This window comes from Balaenoptera physalus (assembly GCF_965194825.1).
Source record: "Balaenoptera physalus genome assembly, chromosome: 5".
Classification (NCBI taxonomy): Eukaryota; Metazoa; Chordata; class Mammalia; order Artiodactyla; family Balaenopteridae; genus Balaenoptera; species Balaenoptera physalus.
In genome coordinates, this window is record NC_138884.1 from 42,845,883 (window position 1) to 42,861,316 (window position 15,434).

Consider the following 15,434-nt stretch of genomic DNA (forward strand, 5'->3'; position numbering starts at 1 on the left):
TTCCCAAAAAGGTATTTTTGTTATGACTCAACAAGTGAATTTTGGTTTATTTTTTCTAGAAAAATCTATGTGACATTACCCTAATATTTTCATAGTACTTTAATAAATCAGGAAAATGCTGGGGGGTAATTTTCAATCTCCCAGAGGCAGTCTAAAATATCATCCAATGCCAATAGGAATTATAAGCAGTTGCAGAAATGAGAAATAGAGCAAATAAAGACTACAGCGTTTATACTGTTGTACTACTGCAATTTTCCTTCCTCCCTTCATTTTTTCCTTCCTTCCTTCCTCCCTCCCTTCCTCCCTCCCTTCCTTCTTCCTTCCTTTCTTTATTTCTTCTTCTCTATCTCTCTTTCTTTTTTTTTTTTTTTTAGTTTACCAGATTGGCTTTAGGGATTCCTAAAACACTTTATAAAAAAATATATTTATTATTCACTTACTTCATTGCCCTCCAATTCAAAAAACTCAAACTTCATAGAAATTCTGTACTGTGTTGGTGCCACCACTTGCCACACACAGTGCTTGTTGGGAGGGTACTCCTTCGGCCAGCCTGGAGTGGTTATGGTGCCATTCAGTTTTGTAAGAAGTCCACCGCAAGCCGCTAGAAAGAAAGAAAAGGGAAAGGTTTCCCCTAATAAATGTACCCCCTTCTTAGCACCTTTCCATTGATAATCAAACATCTCAGCATTAAATTTCAACCATCTTCTGGATTTTTCAAAATCTAGAAAGCTGCAGTCTCTATTCCTTCGTCTTTAGTACAACTATTTTAATCATCTAATCCAATTTATAAAGTGTTATTTTGTAGCTTTGGAGCGAAGAAAATGATGGCTGTACATTTTAGATCACTTCAAAGTTGGGCGAGCAATATAAAGAAAACTGGGGGTCAGATTTCTTATATTTTAAATGTGTATAATAATATCTACACCATACGATTGTTGTGAGAATTAACAAAAAGATACATGTAAAGTACAATACAGCATGATGTAGTAAGACCAAAATCAATTGTTTATTTCCCCAAACTCTTTTTTTTTTTCCAAGACAAGGAACTTGTTACTTGTTTCCAAGACAAGGAAAGAGTTACTTGAGCTAGCAGGCAAGGTAAACTATAGTAAAGAGAGCATATTTGTTATTCCAAAAACTCCATTTAACAACTGGTTTTCTTTCTCTTTTGGATGATCTATTTAAAAGAGGTACTATTTATGTTACCTCTCTTTCTTATTGATAGTGAAATTAGGAAAATTAGGGTTTCAAAAGCAAGTTAAGTGAAATGAACATATTGTACACAGTTCCTAATTAATTCCTAGGGAGTCAAGAGTTAGCTAAAGTAACTGGTCTCTTGAATTGCCTTTGTGTATATAGGCATATGTATGTATATGTGGATATGTATGTTAGCTAATATAAATATTACTATATTTATAAATATATTTTTTAAACTACCTGTAATCTCAGGTTTACCATATTTGGTAAGTTTCTAAAGTGTATTTATTTTTAGTAGTCACGTGGAAATAACAGCCACATAACTTCATTATTATCTGGAATACAATGTCCTGTGTTTTAAAGATACTGTATTTTCTTCATAACTGTGTCTATTTTATTCTAGTATAAGAGGAAGGCATAAAAAGAGAAAGAGAATGAGACTACATGGTAGAACGAAATGGGTAGGGGTTTCAGGCAGGGAACTCCACGTGCAAATCCAGTCCCACCTTCGCACGTCCTTTTGTCAGGTCCCAGCTCATAGCCAGGCTCGCAGGAGCACTGGTAACTGCCCAGTGTGTTCAGACAACGCTGCTCACAGCCTCCACGGTCAGGCTTGGCACACTCATCTTCCTCTATAAAAATGGCGACAATTAGACAATTGATTTCTTCAACGAAGGAACGGAACAATTTGCAAGCCCTTGACTGATGACATACAAGAACCCATGTCACTGCAATCTAAGAATTGTGTAAGAACCAGAAGGACTGGGCCAACTGAAGATCACCTCATCTCAGACACAGTATGTTTTTTTCTGAATTTAAAGTTAAAGAGGATTATTAAAACCTAGAGATTTTTCAGAATGGAATAGAAAAACTTACTGAAAAAACATGGATTCACCTGTTCATTTCATTGTATAGTTTGCTAGGTAGCCTGAAGAAATGCTTTTAAAGTAATATCATTATTAAGAAATAAAATATGGTGACTAAAAATTAAAAAGAAGGAAAACTATGAAACTTACTAGACCTCTTTAAATTGAAAACATTCACTGTTTTTTATATAGATATGCTGATCCAGAAAATACAATAATTCCATATTTTTGTAAACAGAAACTATTTTAATTGTATATGGTAACATGAAATATATATATGAAATAGACATATGAAAAATATATACTATTTTAAAAAACACATATGACAAAGTACTCCATAATCTCACTCTTTAGGAATAACCTACTGTGAGTTAGGAAAACAGCAAACAATATTCCATGGAGAAATTATGCATCATCCAAAGACTAAGCATTTTGTTAAGCAAATACACAAACATCACATGAGAGACTCTTATAGTATGTTTCTTCTACTGTAAAATATAACATAGAGAAGATTTAAAGCATGTAAATGAACATTTTAATGAATACTTGGGATACATATAGTAGAAGTGCCAAGGTTCTCTGCCTTTCAGTTCAAATGGTGAGCATCTAAGTAATGCTCAGGAAAAATCCATTATATTATTGCTCTTTGAATAATGAAAATATCTAGATATTATTCACACTAAATTTTGACATACACTACTGAATCCATCACTTATTCTTTAAAAATTATTATAGAGAAAATTTATTTTCTCTTCCCATAAAAGAATTTTATTCTATAATAACACACTTAACCTAAGTGCCTATGAATTTTCAAAATACAAATCTGATGTTATTATTTGCACTAAAATAGCTTTCTTTTTACCTGAGGAATACACACCAAACATGGGACATGAAAATAAACTAAAATTTGGTTATACAATTCAAAATTAAAGCTGATCAGTAATAATGTCAAAAAGACATTTTAGGGATCAGAATGTTCTACTAAGGAGGCCATAAATTATTTCTAATGTGGTAGAATTCTGTTCTCTAAGGGATGGTTTAGAAATGCTGCCACCCGGAAATAAATTGATAAACTATATATCAGTAATCCCCTTCTGGTTATGAACCCTTTGTTGACTATATTGCAAATATTTTCCTCTTGTCTGTATATTTCTGGATTTTGCTATTTTGACTATTTCCTAAAAAACAGGTGGTAGAATATCCTAATGGAGTTCCTACCCTGTGCTACAAATCTCCAAATTCCAGTTTTTTAACCAGTAAACTATTTCATCAAAAACCATCAAAATATCTTTATGAATAGTGCATACTTCAATCTTCAATATTACTTTATTTCTCCCCTAACTCAACGCTAAATACCACATTTATCCTTGACAGAGAAAAGCTTCCACTTTAAATGATTTCAAATTACCTTTAAAAAAATTGGCAGCGAACCCTGCTTTGTTCACAGTTCCATCAGAAACAAACTTCATCCACAAGGTATTGGAGGTAGATCTGATATCTTCAGGTTTATCATAACCACAGAAACGCCCTATTAAAGGACTATTTTCACTGGTTCCATCTCGAACTTCTAGGTAGTCATAGGCACAGTTGTCATGTCTCTCAATCTGTAAGAGTAAAAATATGTGATCTATCTCATTAACAGACAAAGCTATTTCTATAAAAAGTATCATGTATTCTCAGTGCCATAGTACTAACATGGCCATATTACTTATACCAAAAGAGAGCATTTCTGTTGAGTGTGTATGGTAATATCTACACTGTCCATGAATAAAGGATTATTAATCTGGTAGAGAGACAGAGGAAAAAATCTATGAAAAAGTGCATCCACATGCACTATGATCAATAGAAGTTAACTGCCTTTTAAAATAAAATAAAAATACAAGTAGTAATTCTTTGGAAAATAGAATTTAAGAGAATCCAGACTTATCATTAGAAATCTGGGCTAGATATGCTATAAGCAGTGCATAATTTGTTCTGAAACATAGTTATAAAAATTGCTCATTGTTGATCAAAAAAATCATTATTTTATCAATAGAGCTGCTGAATTCATATTATTGACAAATGTTGCACTATTTTAGGTTATACATATCTTTTTGAAGCAAAATCTGATAACATGGGATTACATTTCTTCCTAGTCTATGAAATCCTTTATCTATAGTTAGCATAGCTTTGTGTGGGAAGACTACTCCATTGTAGAACTAGCACTGGCCGCCCCTCTCAGGGTAACAGGCATGTTTAGATGAGCCTTTTACCTTAACACATTATTCTTGACCCATGCACCCTGGATGTACTCAATCTCTTTCCTAAACAACTAAATGCAAATATTAGCTCAGACTATTGGCTTTATGAAGAAGTGAATGTTTGTAGACCTTTGTTTTAGCCCTAAACTTCTACAAACAACAAAACAAAATTTACAAATTTTTTATAAATTATAAGACAATTTCTAAATAAATTCTTGCTTTTTTATTTTCATAGAAAATGGGCCCTAACTCTGAAGTCTTAATAGAGTCAACTACTTATTAGGTATTTGAAGCTGGAAAGCACTGACATCTATAATTATAAACCATGAAAAGTATCACATGTTGTCAACCATCATTCAACATACAATTCACTAATTTATGGAATTCTCCTATTACAGAACGAATGTCAGGGAACACATTCATTCTATGAACTACAACCTGTATGCATGAAACTGCTGGTATAGTTGGTTGAAGAAGTCATTTCCTGATTTGTCAATACATTAACAATGATAGTCTTCAAATTAGGCAGCATAAGGACAAACAGAAAAAAATAGATTTTGAAGCAGGTTTGGTTAGAACTAAGTATTGCACTTGCTGCTGCCCTTTTCCCAATCACAAATCAGAATTCATTCATTTCTTCAATAAATATTCAGTGCCGGTTCTGTGCTGTGCACTCTTCTCACTGCTTAGTATGCATCATTCATCAAAATAACAGAGCCTTGCCCTGCTGGAGCTTATACTGGTGGGTAGACAGCAAAGGAACAATAAACAAGGTAAATAATAATCATAAAATATTAGAAAGTAATACATTCTATGGAAAAATACAAAGTGAAACAAGATAGGAAGTATGAGCAGTGGGGGTGGCGGGCGTGAAGGTTGCAATTTTAAATTGCTCCTACTATCAGTAGGAGCTCACTGTGACTCATAAATCCAGATTTTTCCCTAAAAATGTATTCTCTTCATGTGTGGAATTATGGGAAAGAATTGGAAAATATTTAACATTAAAAATATCTCATTATTTAAAGCATACTTTTGAGACAGTAGCTGTTAAATAGAGAGGTGAGGGAGAGCTAGCAGTCTCACTAGGAAAACAATTAGTCACTGGGGTGACAAGGCCAATCTGACCAGCTATAACATACCTTCTTCTCTCAGTCTTTAATACAGTCCCTTCAAAATCAGAGTTCTCCATAAATATGAGAACATTTCCAGATGGCCAATGTCTATTCATTGGTTAAGGGGACATATAAAATAATATCTAAAACTCTCAAGGTGTACAACTTGATAAAAGGGTAAGCAAAACTGAACAAACAACAAAACTGTAGGAAAAATAACCAAAGGTCTCAGCAAGTCAACCTATCTATCTTCACCTGCTTGAGCAGCACAGAATGAAATGCTTGCAACTCATGAATTATATTGGAAGGGGGGAAAAAGTTAATTAGAAGAGGAAAGGGAGTGAGAACACACAATGAAGAAAGTAGCTGCTTGCCATAGAAAGTTAATTAATAGAAAAAAAAAATCACGTTGCTTCATATCAGAAGCCATACCACAGTAAAAAATAAGAAGGTTAATTAAAATGGGTTTTTAATTACTATTTTGAAGAAATTACTGCTTTTGAAAATTACAGTATGAAGAAAACAAGAGAGACACTGTTGAAAAAAAATTACATATGATCAGTGATTAAAAGGATATAGGATAATGGGTATTTCCCTGTATATAAAACTCACCCTGTTCCTTTAATAGTTAAACAATAGATCTCTTTACATTTTAATTTATAGTGTATTCACTGGTTACTTAGTAAAAATTAGAGCTTCAAATATTTTATATGATACACAAAGTGTAAATATCTCATGGGTAGAATGAATAAAAATGACCAATTTTAGGATTGATTCCACCAGTACCTATTTATGAATTACATCTTACTTATATATTAAGTATTATGCACCTGGTATTAGGGGTAAAACAATAGAAATATACACTGTAGTCTCACACAGTAAATACCATGGTTGTTGACCTTGATATCATATCAGTGACCTCCATGATCTTTGTTTACATGTTTTTCCAGTTTAATTATATTAATCCTAATTGCAATACCAGCACAATAAATCTGCTCTATTGGTGTTAATTATAATTATACCTCTTCAACTACATCCACATAACAGTAATGATGGTGAGCACAAATAGGAGTTTGATTTATTTTATTTATGTTATTTGTGTAACGTTTTCTCCAGCAGTATTGATTACTTTATCAATTAGTATAAATATAGTTGAAGAAATAAATATGGTTGAAGCTAAAAAGTGGATAAGTTCATTGATGTTATGCCAGTAACCTTAGGTACCATGAGAAAAAGAACACCAAAGTCAGTAATTCATAAAAAAAAGAAAAGGAAAAACAGTCTCTTCTTGATTTAAAGCATGGACATGTAATAAATGTTTGGTAATGATGATGCTGATTCATTACAGACTTTAAGGTAATCAGAACACAAACCATATAGGAATGTGGCAAGTTTATCATAACGTAAACAGACCTAATGTGTATATAGAGAAAACAGTGAAAGTGACAATAAGTTCTGAAGATTTTTTTAGAAAACTGATATATAAATGATATTGGAAGTAAATCCAAATACACAGAGAAGGAAGAATAAGTACAAACCTTAGCCAGAAGGGATTAATATTACATTTCAATACTAAGTGGGGGGGTCCATGTCTTTACTGGCAGGTTAGAGAGGAAGCATCAAAAAGCTGAGTTATTTTATTTAGCAAGAACTAAAATCAATTAAAATTAACCTAAAGTAGTCAGCCTCTCATTCTAACACTGCCAACCAGTGCAGAGCTTTGTGGTCAGTGCATGTGGGGGAGCTCTAAGACTGAAGGAATGCCAGCCCTGGAGCAAGATACCATACCCAGGCTCAGGGGCCATTCACACACTTTGCTTTCATTTTACAATCAAATTTCCAAATAAATATAACATTGCAAAAACATCTACTGCAATACCTACTTATTTGTAAAAACCTCTGAAAACTCCAAAGTTTCTAGGTAATAGTTTCAGTAAAAGCTCTCCCGTACTCCCTGAAAAATTGAAAATAAAATTACCATATGATTCAGCAATTCCACTTCCGGGTTTTATATTTGGAAAATTGAAAGCAGGGTCTTGGAGAGATACTTGTACATCCATGTTCATATCAGCATTATCCATAATAGCCAAGGGGTGGAAGCAATCCAAATGTCCATCAGTGGATGAATGGATAAGCAAAATGTGGTCTATACATAAAATGGGATATTAGCCATAAAAAGGAAGGAAATCCTTTCAAGTGCTATAACATGGATGAACCTTGAGGATATTACACTAAGTGAAATTAAAAAAGTCACACAAAAAGTCAAATATTCTATGATTTCACTTACACGAGGTACCTAGAATAGTCAAATTCAAAGAGACATAAAGCAGAAGCGTGATTGCCAGGGGCTGGGGGGAGGGGGAAATGGGAAGTTGTTGCTTACTGGGTAAAGAGTTTCAGTTTTGCAGGATGAAAAGTGTTCTCCAGGTTGATTACACAACAATGTGAATGTACTTAACACTACTGTGTTATACACTTAAAAAATAGTTAAGATGGTAAATTTTATGTTATGTCTCTTTTACCATAATAAAAAAAAGTCTTCTGTGAGTGTTAGAATGTAATTTCAAAATATAATTCATACTATCAACTCCATAAATGATTTAACTTTTATAGATAGTATAACTTAAAATTCTATACATTTAGAACAATGCTAAGTCATTATTTTTTGCTTTGAGGTAAAATGTTAAAGAAAAGTATGAGTAACAAAAACAATCAAGATTAGCATTTATTATTAAAAATAAATTAATTTTAATAATGAGAAAAATACAGTAAGTTTAAGTAATAAATGCTATGACAAAAGGAATTTTAAATAAAAAGGAAAAAAGTTTAATAGATGATTATTTTAAAATGTACCACTGTCATATTTAATATTTTATTAATTAGTATTAGTTTTATTATTACTATTTAATACTTAATGAATATTGATACATATACAATTAGAGCTCAAAAATGGAGGAGAAAAAACAAAATGCTCAACCATGTGAAAATCAAAACCATAAGGCTGGGTTAGGTCTATTTTTATATGATTCAGGTTTCTCAATGCTGCCATTTGATTTTTTTTTTCCTTCATGACACAATTATTTTTTACTCACTTATAAATTTAATAAATATTTACTGAAAACCTATAATGACCAGATAATAAATATATACTTGACAGTATATAAACAGTGATGAATAAACAGACATGTCCCTGACTGACAGGCATTTATTGATTAAACAACTCAAATGTACAAATGACAATAGTTATGATGGGAAAGAATTTATTGCCATGAGAGAATTAGATGCCTCATTTTGCTACCAAGACCTGGGTGTAAGAGTGCCAGGCCATGGAACTGGTATCACTCACAGTCTACCAATTAAGAACGGTGTGACCTTGGGAAAGTTTATTTAATCTAATCTTTCAGAGCAGAATGATAGCCTAAACTATAATTCTGAAGAGCTACTTACTTCTCTTATATAGTCATTAACCAATATACATTCTTAGCCAAATATCCAAAGATAGTGCAGGGCAAGCATTAAAATGTTAACTAATTAAGATCTTGTCTTGGCTTCCTAGTTCATTAACAAAGACTAGTCTACTTAACTTAAACTAATATAAAATATTTAAAGGAATTAAAGTATTACTCTTAATCAGGTAATTCACAAAGTACAGTTGACCCTTGAACAACGTAGGGGTTAGGGGTGCCAACCCAGCACAGTTGGAAAAACCGCCAACTGCTATCTCTGCCTCAAAAACAAAGGGACTGATAAATGACTCACCCAAGGGAAGGAGGCTGAAATAGTTTGGAGAGGTTCACCACTTAAACCCTAATTCTTCTGATTCCATATATTGTGATCTCTAATCAAACACAAACTTTCCCCCACACTTAAAGATCTGTAAAATGAAAATAACAGGTACTATGTTTATTTTTAAAAGTCTACATATAAGTGGACCCTTGCAGTTCAAACCTGTGTTGTTCAAGGGTCAACTGTACCAAGATAAAAAACTTTCGTATGTAGTTTAGAATGTTGCTAGTAATGACGGGAAAGACTATTATATACTATGGTTTTCAAAAGGAACATATAACCAAATCACAGTGTGTAGAAATATTGATAAGTACCTCAAATGTAATCCCACTTAAATAAATGTAAGTAGGGATTTTAATTAAACATAACTAAGCTCTGGGTTTATTTCACTTATTTCCTGCTTTATTGACATTTCTTTGAAGTTGTACTATAAAGTCTCCCCAACTTTTTCTCTTATGTATTTCTGCATACTGAAAGTTCTCAAGTGAAATAGTAGTATACAGGCTTTTTTACAAATAACACCACTGCTGAAGAGAAGACGGTCCTTCAAAATGATTTTAGACATTATCTACATTCGTGTACAAACTCACTTCAGTATTGGTCTTAAGAGTCAACATACCAGTAACTACTAGAGAAGAAAAATCTTCCCAAAGGTGATGATTACAGAAGTATTAGGACTCTATTACCCTCATTAACAAAAGCACTTGTTCAGATTTCTTTCTGTACTTACATTAAAATCTAAGTAGCATTAGGAGAGGTGAATATTCATGACATAAATTCACAGAAAGGCATAAATAATGAACAGCCAGTAAGTTCTTTATAGTAGATTTCAACAGAACTAGCTTATCTTAAGGGCCCTTTTATCTGAAAAAGGGAGAGAGTAACATAGGGAATAAAAGAGTTACAAAAATAGAAAGTGTTTGAAAAAGTCAAAGATTGATATCAGTGAATAAAAACAGTTTTGTCAGAGAAAGACACAAAACACTGAGAAATAGTGAAGACCTTTTTAAAATTATACATTTTAAATATAAAATGCATAAGCTGTATATTGAAAATATGTTATGTAAACAAAAACAAATCGATATAAACAGATAACTGAGTAACTGAAACAAACCACCTAATGACCACTAGACCAAATTAAAAATATATACAGTTGATTCTAGTATTAGCAGTAGTTGAGTTCAACAAAGTCACTGAAAACACTGAGTTAGTGAATACTGATTCATGACTCCTGGAGAAATACAGGGTTAGGTTCCTGAGAGCTTCTGGTCACAAAATTTTTGTCATCATATCAATACTTAACCTTGCTTTATGTGTGTTTCTGTTTAAAGGTACCTTCACAGATATTCCAATTCATTAACAGTGAACTCATGGCCAACAGTATTATAATGCACGCCTGAAAGTCTAACACAAAGATTTTCCCCATGAGGCACATGGGGAGTAGTGTTTGATAAAACTTTAAGCAGAGGAGTGTTTGATATAACTTACATTGTGAAAGTATCATCCCAGCTGTTGTGTGGATATCAGGATATGTAGGGCAAGTGTAGAGATGTGAAGAGCTCACCAAAGTTCCAAAGCAAGAGGCAATGATTAGAACAGTGGTGGCCAGAAAGTAGGTATAAAGTGGTCATGTATGTGGTATCTTTTAAAGACAAAGCAAATGGAATATGCTGATTAATTGGCCTTGGGGTTTAAGACAAAAAGTGGAATTAGGGATATTCTTTGAGTAAATAGTGACATACTGAAACACTAAATACTGAAATAGGGAAGACTGAAGGTGAGTTGGTTAGTGTGAGTAAAACAAGACAATCAAAGTCTTGATGTTAGTCAGTTAAAGATGAGAGGTCTACTAGATATTCAAATATGTCCAGCATATAAATAAAGGAGGAAAAACATAAGGAAATAAAGCAAAATGAAGAAAGGACAGGAAACTAGAGATAATAAATAAAATGTACTATCAGCCAAACTGTGACATGATTTTACCTCATTTCCAAAGCTTAGCAATAACTTATTCCTTCACGTAATCAACAAGTATTTATTAAATGACTACTCTGTGTCAGGCATGGTTTTAAGTGCCTGAGGTGTAAATCTTTCTTATTTGTCCTTACATTGTTCTATTTTTGAAGAATATCACTCTTACTATATTGATATATCAAAACAAACAAACGAATGAAAAAAACGTAGAAAACCAAAAAAAAACTGCAAACCAGCTAAGCCAGCAATTTCTGCATCTCAGTTTTTAGATGCATGGAATGAATGTATTTGCTGACATCACTACTATAATAGAATTCTATAAAACATTGAATTATATATTGAAAGGCAGTTCATCTCTTAATTTTTGCAATAGTACAAACTATTAACACATGTAATGTGGTCATTAGATAATTTTTCAGTGAACCAGTTGTTTTGGTCTAAAAAGTGAATCCTACCCAATTTTAGTTTACTCTTTACAATAAAGTGTTCTATTTGAATAATGTTTGCAATCCAATAAAATTTAAAAATAAATGTGAATCAGATAATCTCAGAACCAAGGTTTCCAAGAATGCAAAGGGGTCAGGGGCATAAACATCATGATCACAGCATAAAAGAGAGTTTTTTCATGATTAAAAAGAAATATGTCTTGAAAATTAAAAGGTACAAGCAAAGGGGTAGAGACAATACCAAAAAATATGTTACACAGTTTACAGGTGGGGGTATGAGTTTCTCTGGGCTTCTGAGTAACACCTGGATTCCCCTGGAGCTCCTGCTATGGGGACTGGGACACTACACAGTCACCACACTCAGTGGCAAGTACATCCTGGCAATGAATGGGGTTCTCTACCCTGGCCTTCTGATCACTTGGACAGTAAGTAGGCCTTCTAATTTCAGTAAAGAAATAATCTCCAGGAATGGCATCTGGATCTCTAACTCTTTCCTGGACCTACTGCCAGCACCTCATCATTCCTTCCTACTCCACCTTGGGCTCTCAATTTCTAGCCTGATTCTGTAATTTAAACATGCTCAGGAGTTCTTGACAAATTCCCATATCCCTTAGCTTCTAATCCCTCACTCAGTTCTCCCCACTACACAAAAATGACTCATTAGCTAGTGCAGTAGTTTTAGATGCAGACTTTGCTGCAGGATTCTGACTGGCCTTTGGTTTATTCTGCCCTCATCTAATGCAGTGTCGGTGCTGATCTCTTCCCCAATACATATTTTTGATGAAGTCAAAAGCTCCTAAGAATATTTAAATCCCTGTTTTTTGATATAAATAATTTTTGGCACAATGATAAAAAGGTGAAAAATGGATTTACACTGTAACAACAACAAAAAAGATGATCTACCTTTAACCTCTTAGTTTAGAAGAGAAAGACAAGTTTTTTATTTAATGGACTCTTCAAGCATTCTTGTGAAACAAGCCTGGGCATTTGTCAAAAGAAACTATTGACAGTACTTCAAACATTCTAATTCAAAAAGCACAGATAATGTAAACTCACTTTAATCTTCTTGAAAATGTCTGCAGTAAGAGGAAAGAAGGAAAAAAAAAAAACCTCTTTCGCTCTTGATGTTGCATTTTATAGGCAATCCTTTGCTTCTTTGTTGATGAAAAAGCTGATTCTCTAGTTCTTTGCTTTTTTAATGAGGATCCCATTAAATGCACTGTCATTTATGGAGGATGTGCCCCACAAAGGCTGCCTGAAGGACTTTACCTCAAAGGCCTGAAAGGTCAGCCCGACATAGCAGTCTTCTGACACTGCTATTTTCCATACACATTCTTTCATCGGCCTGTAGTCATCGGGATAATTAGGAGACTGAATCTGTCCTTCATTTTTACGTATCTCACCTCCACAGATAGCTGAGGAAAGCAAAAATAAACAAATAAATAAACCTAGACATGCTATTTCATTTTCGTTTTCTTCTAAGATAACATTTTAGTTTGGTGCCTTGAGCTGAGTATATAAAAACCAGGTTATAAAAATCAAGGTTGGCTGGTTGTAAATATTTAGTTGGTTAAAAAATAAAAATCTAGCCACTTAACTATAAATATTAGATAACAGTCAGCAGAGGAATATATGATTTTTTTAATCACTGTTAATTCACATTTTTACAAAAACAAGCATTTAAAAAAAAAACTTTAAAAACCTTTTGAGATTTTGTAATTTATTCTATGTGAGTTTCCTCTTTGATTCTCTGAACTGCTTCTTTAGGTCTTTTACCTCAGTGGAAGAGCTGATCAGGAGAGAAGCTCCACAAAACTCCCTGGGCCTCTGGCTGTGAGCGGCCCTCGTGCTCAACATCTATGGCTCCATCCAAATCATACTCTTCACAACCACACAGTTAATCTCTAAAACAAATGCTTCCATTCTCTTAAAAGTCTAAGAGAAGCAGAAATCTTCTGTCTTCTAAATATCCTAAACTTCTGCGCTGGCAGAGGCAGGAGCAAGAAGGGTCTTCTCTACCCATGATCTGGCAAGAAGGTTTTTAAAGCCAGGAAGCACAATGCCAGTTTACTGTTTTAGATACATATAGAACAAAGCCTCTAGTAAATTCTTCTTGAATACTGACTCTCTCATTTAGACAAAGCAAGCTCCAGAACTGTGCGCAATTACTTTCTGTGCAGTTTCCTTTATCAAGGCATTTCCGCAGTACAGGTATCAAATACACACAAACTCAGCACAAAGAGAAGTGGTAATTTCTTCACAACATTTTAATGTTGTCATGAAAAAACAAAAGTTTTTCTTAAACCGAAGTTTAAGAACTCTTTTGCCGTTTGTTGTTGCTGTTGTTTTCCACACATCTCTAATGAGGTTTTTTCCCCCCACACATCCCAGATGAGTACATTTACATGTTACCACGTTACTGGTACCAGAAAGCATGTTGTTTTTGCAATTCAAATTTACCGAGTATTTTTATTAAAATCATCATAATGAACATTATAATACAGGTTTAGAAAATTTTGTAATTAAAATACAGTTACAATATCATTCTAATGAAATTGAGAGAAAGGATATTTCTGCTTAGAGGTCTAAGAAGAAGCCATCTCTAAACTCAGTGTGACTTGCCTTCATAGATCGCTGCAAAGCCCTTTCCCACCCAATTACTGCTGCTACGAAACTCAATCCACATTCTGCTGTCTGTAGAGGTAAGAACTTCAGGCAATTTGTCCCCACAGAATCTACCTAAAAGAAATAAAAGAATAAAGAGACTCCTAAATATGACTTTATATTCTAATTGCTTTTCATACTAGCTACAAATTGCATGCATAAAACCTGATTTGGTTCCTATATCTACCCCTAGGAACTAGAGCCATAACTATTCCTTAATATTTACTTAATAAAGGTGGATAAATAAATCTCTTCATATTTATTTATAGAATATTGGAACATATCACTCTCAGATTAAATGACTGATGTCAGTATCATTATCTATAGAATTAAGAAACAGCTAGCTCAAAACATGTCCTATTTGTAAAATGACACATGATATATCAAGGTGGGGAATATTATTCTATGGAAAACAGATAAAAGTACAGGTGATGCTGAAAAACTGCTTCAAAATTTCAGTTTGGTCATTAGTAGGGAAGTGACAGCTCAAAGTATAGTTCTTTGTTTAGCCATGTTCAATGGCGACTTGTCAGGGAAACCCACAGGCTGCCCAAGGATCTTATGTTACTACATACATTCCATCATCTCATCTATAAAGCTGTAGTATGTAGTGTAGTAGGCAGAATGGCAAACAGTATCAGAAGACTTGATAATGAGTTCTAATTTTTTTCTGATTGTTTATCCACAGGCAAGTATAATACTGAGCAAATACATTATTGCCTGTCATTCCTTCTTCCCTCCTTCAACCTTCCACAAATATTCGTTGCTTACTGTATATCTGATACTGTGCTCTAAGATTTTATATGATGACAGAAAGTTAAATATGACAATGCACACGAAATAATTCCACAAAGAATAATATATTGTCATCCATTTTTGTGTGCCCTTGGTAATAATGTCATACAGAGTTTTAGTATATGAAAAATGTCAGTCAACTTAAAACAAATTCATACTAACAGATGGCAGGTGAAAAAATGTCTCCCTAAATGGCAAAGTAAATTAGGGACATGTAAAAGAGAGCAATGTCTCTTAAACTGTAATGTGTGGGAAAGAGAGGGGGAGAGGGATAATTAGGAGTATGAGATTAACAGATACAAACTACTATGTATAAAATAGATAAACAAAAAGGATTTACTGTAAAGCACAGGA

General features: G+C 33.4%; 1 protein-coding gene across 5 annotated transcripts in view; it reads right to left on the reverse strand.

The window, feature by feature from the left end:
• The window catches only part of TLL1 (tolloid like 1), a 253,162-nt gene that overhangs the window by 51,007 nt on the left and 186,721 nt on the right, over positions 1–15,434 (reverse strand). For 3 of the 5 annotated variants that reach the window (XM_082463627.1, XM_082463626.1, XM_082463628.1), the window contains exons 11-15: positions 14,244–14,360; positions 12,891–13,036; positions 3,472–3,667; positions 1,704–1,829; positions 441–601 (exon numbers count right to left, since the gene is read on the reverse strand). In XM_082463627.1, coding sequence (XP_082319753.1) covers positions 441–601; positions 1,704–1,829; positions 3,472–3,667; positions 12,891–13,036; positions 14,244–14,360 — 746 coding nt within the window. Of the gene's footprint in view, positions 1–440; positions 602–1,703; positions 1,830–3,471; positions 3,668–3,744; positions 4,818–12,677; positions 13,037–14,243; positions 14,361–15,434 lie in introns of those variants that run through there. The other 2 variants (XR_014264165.1, XR_014264166.1) reach the window with 2 other exon arrangements.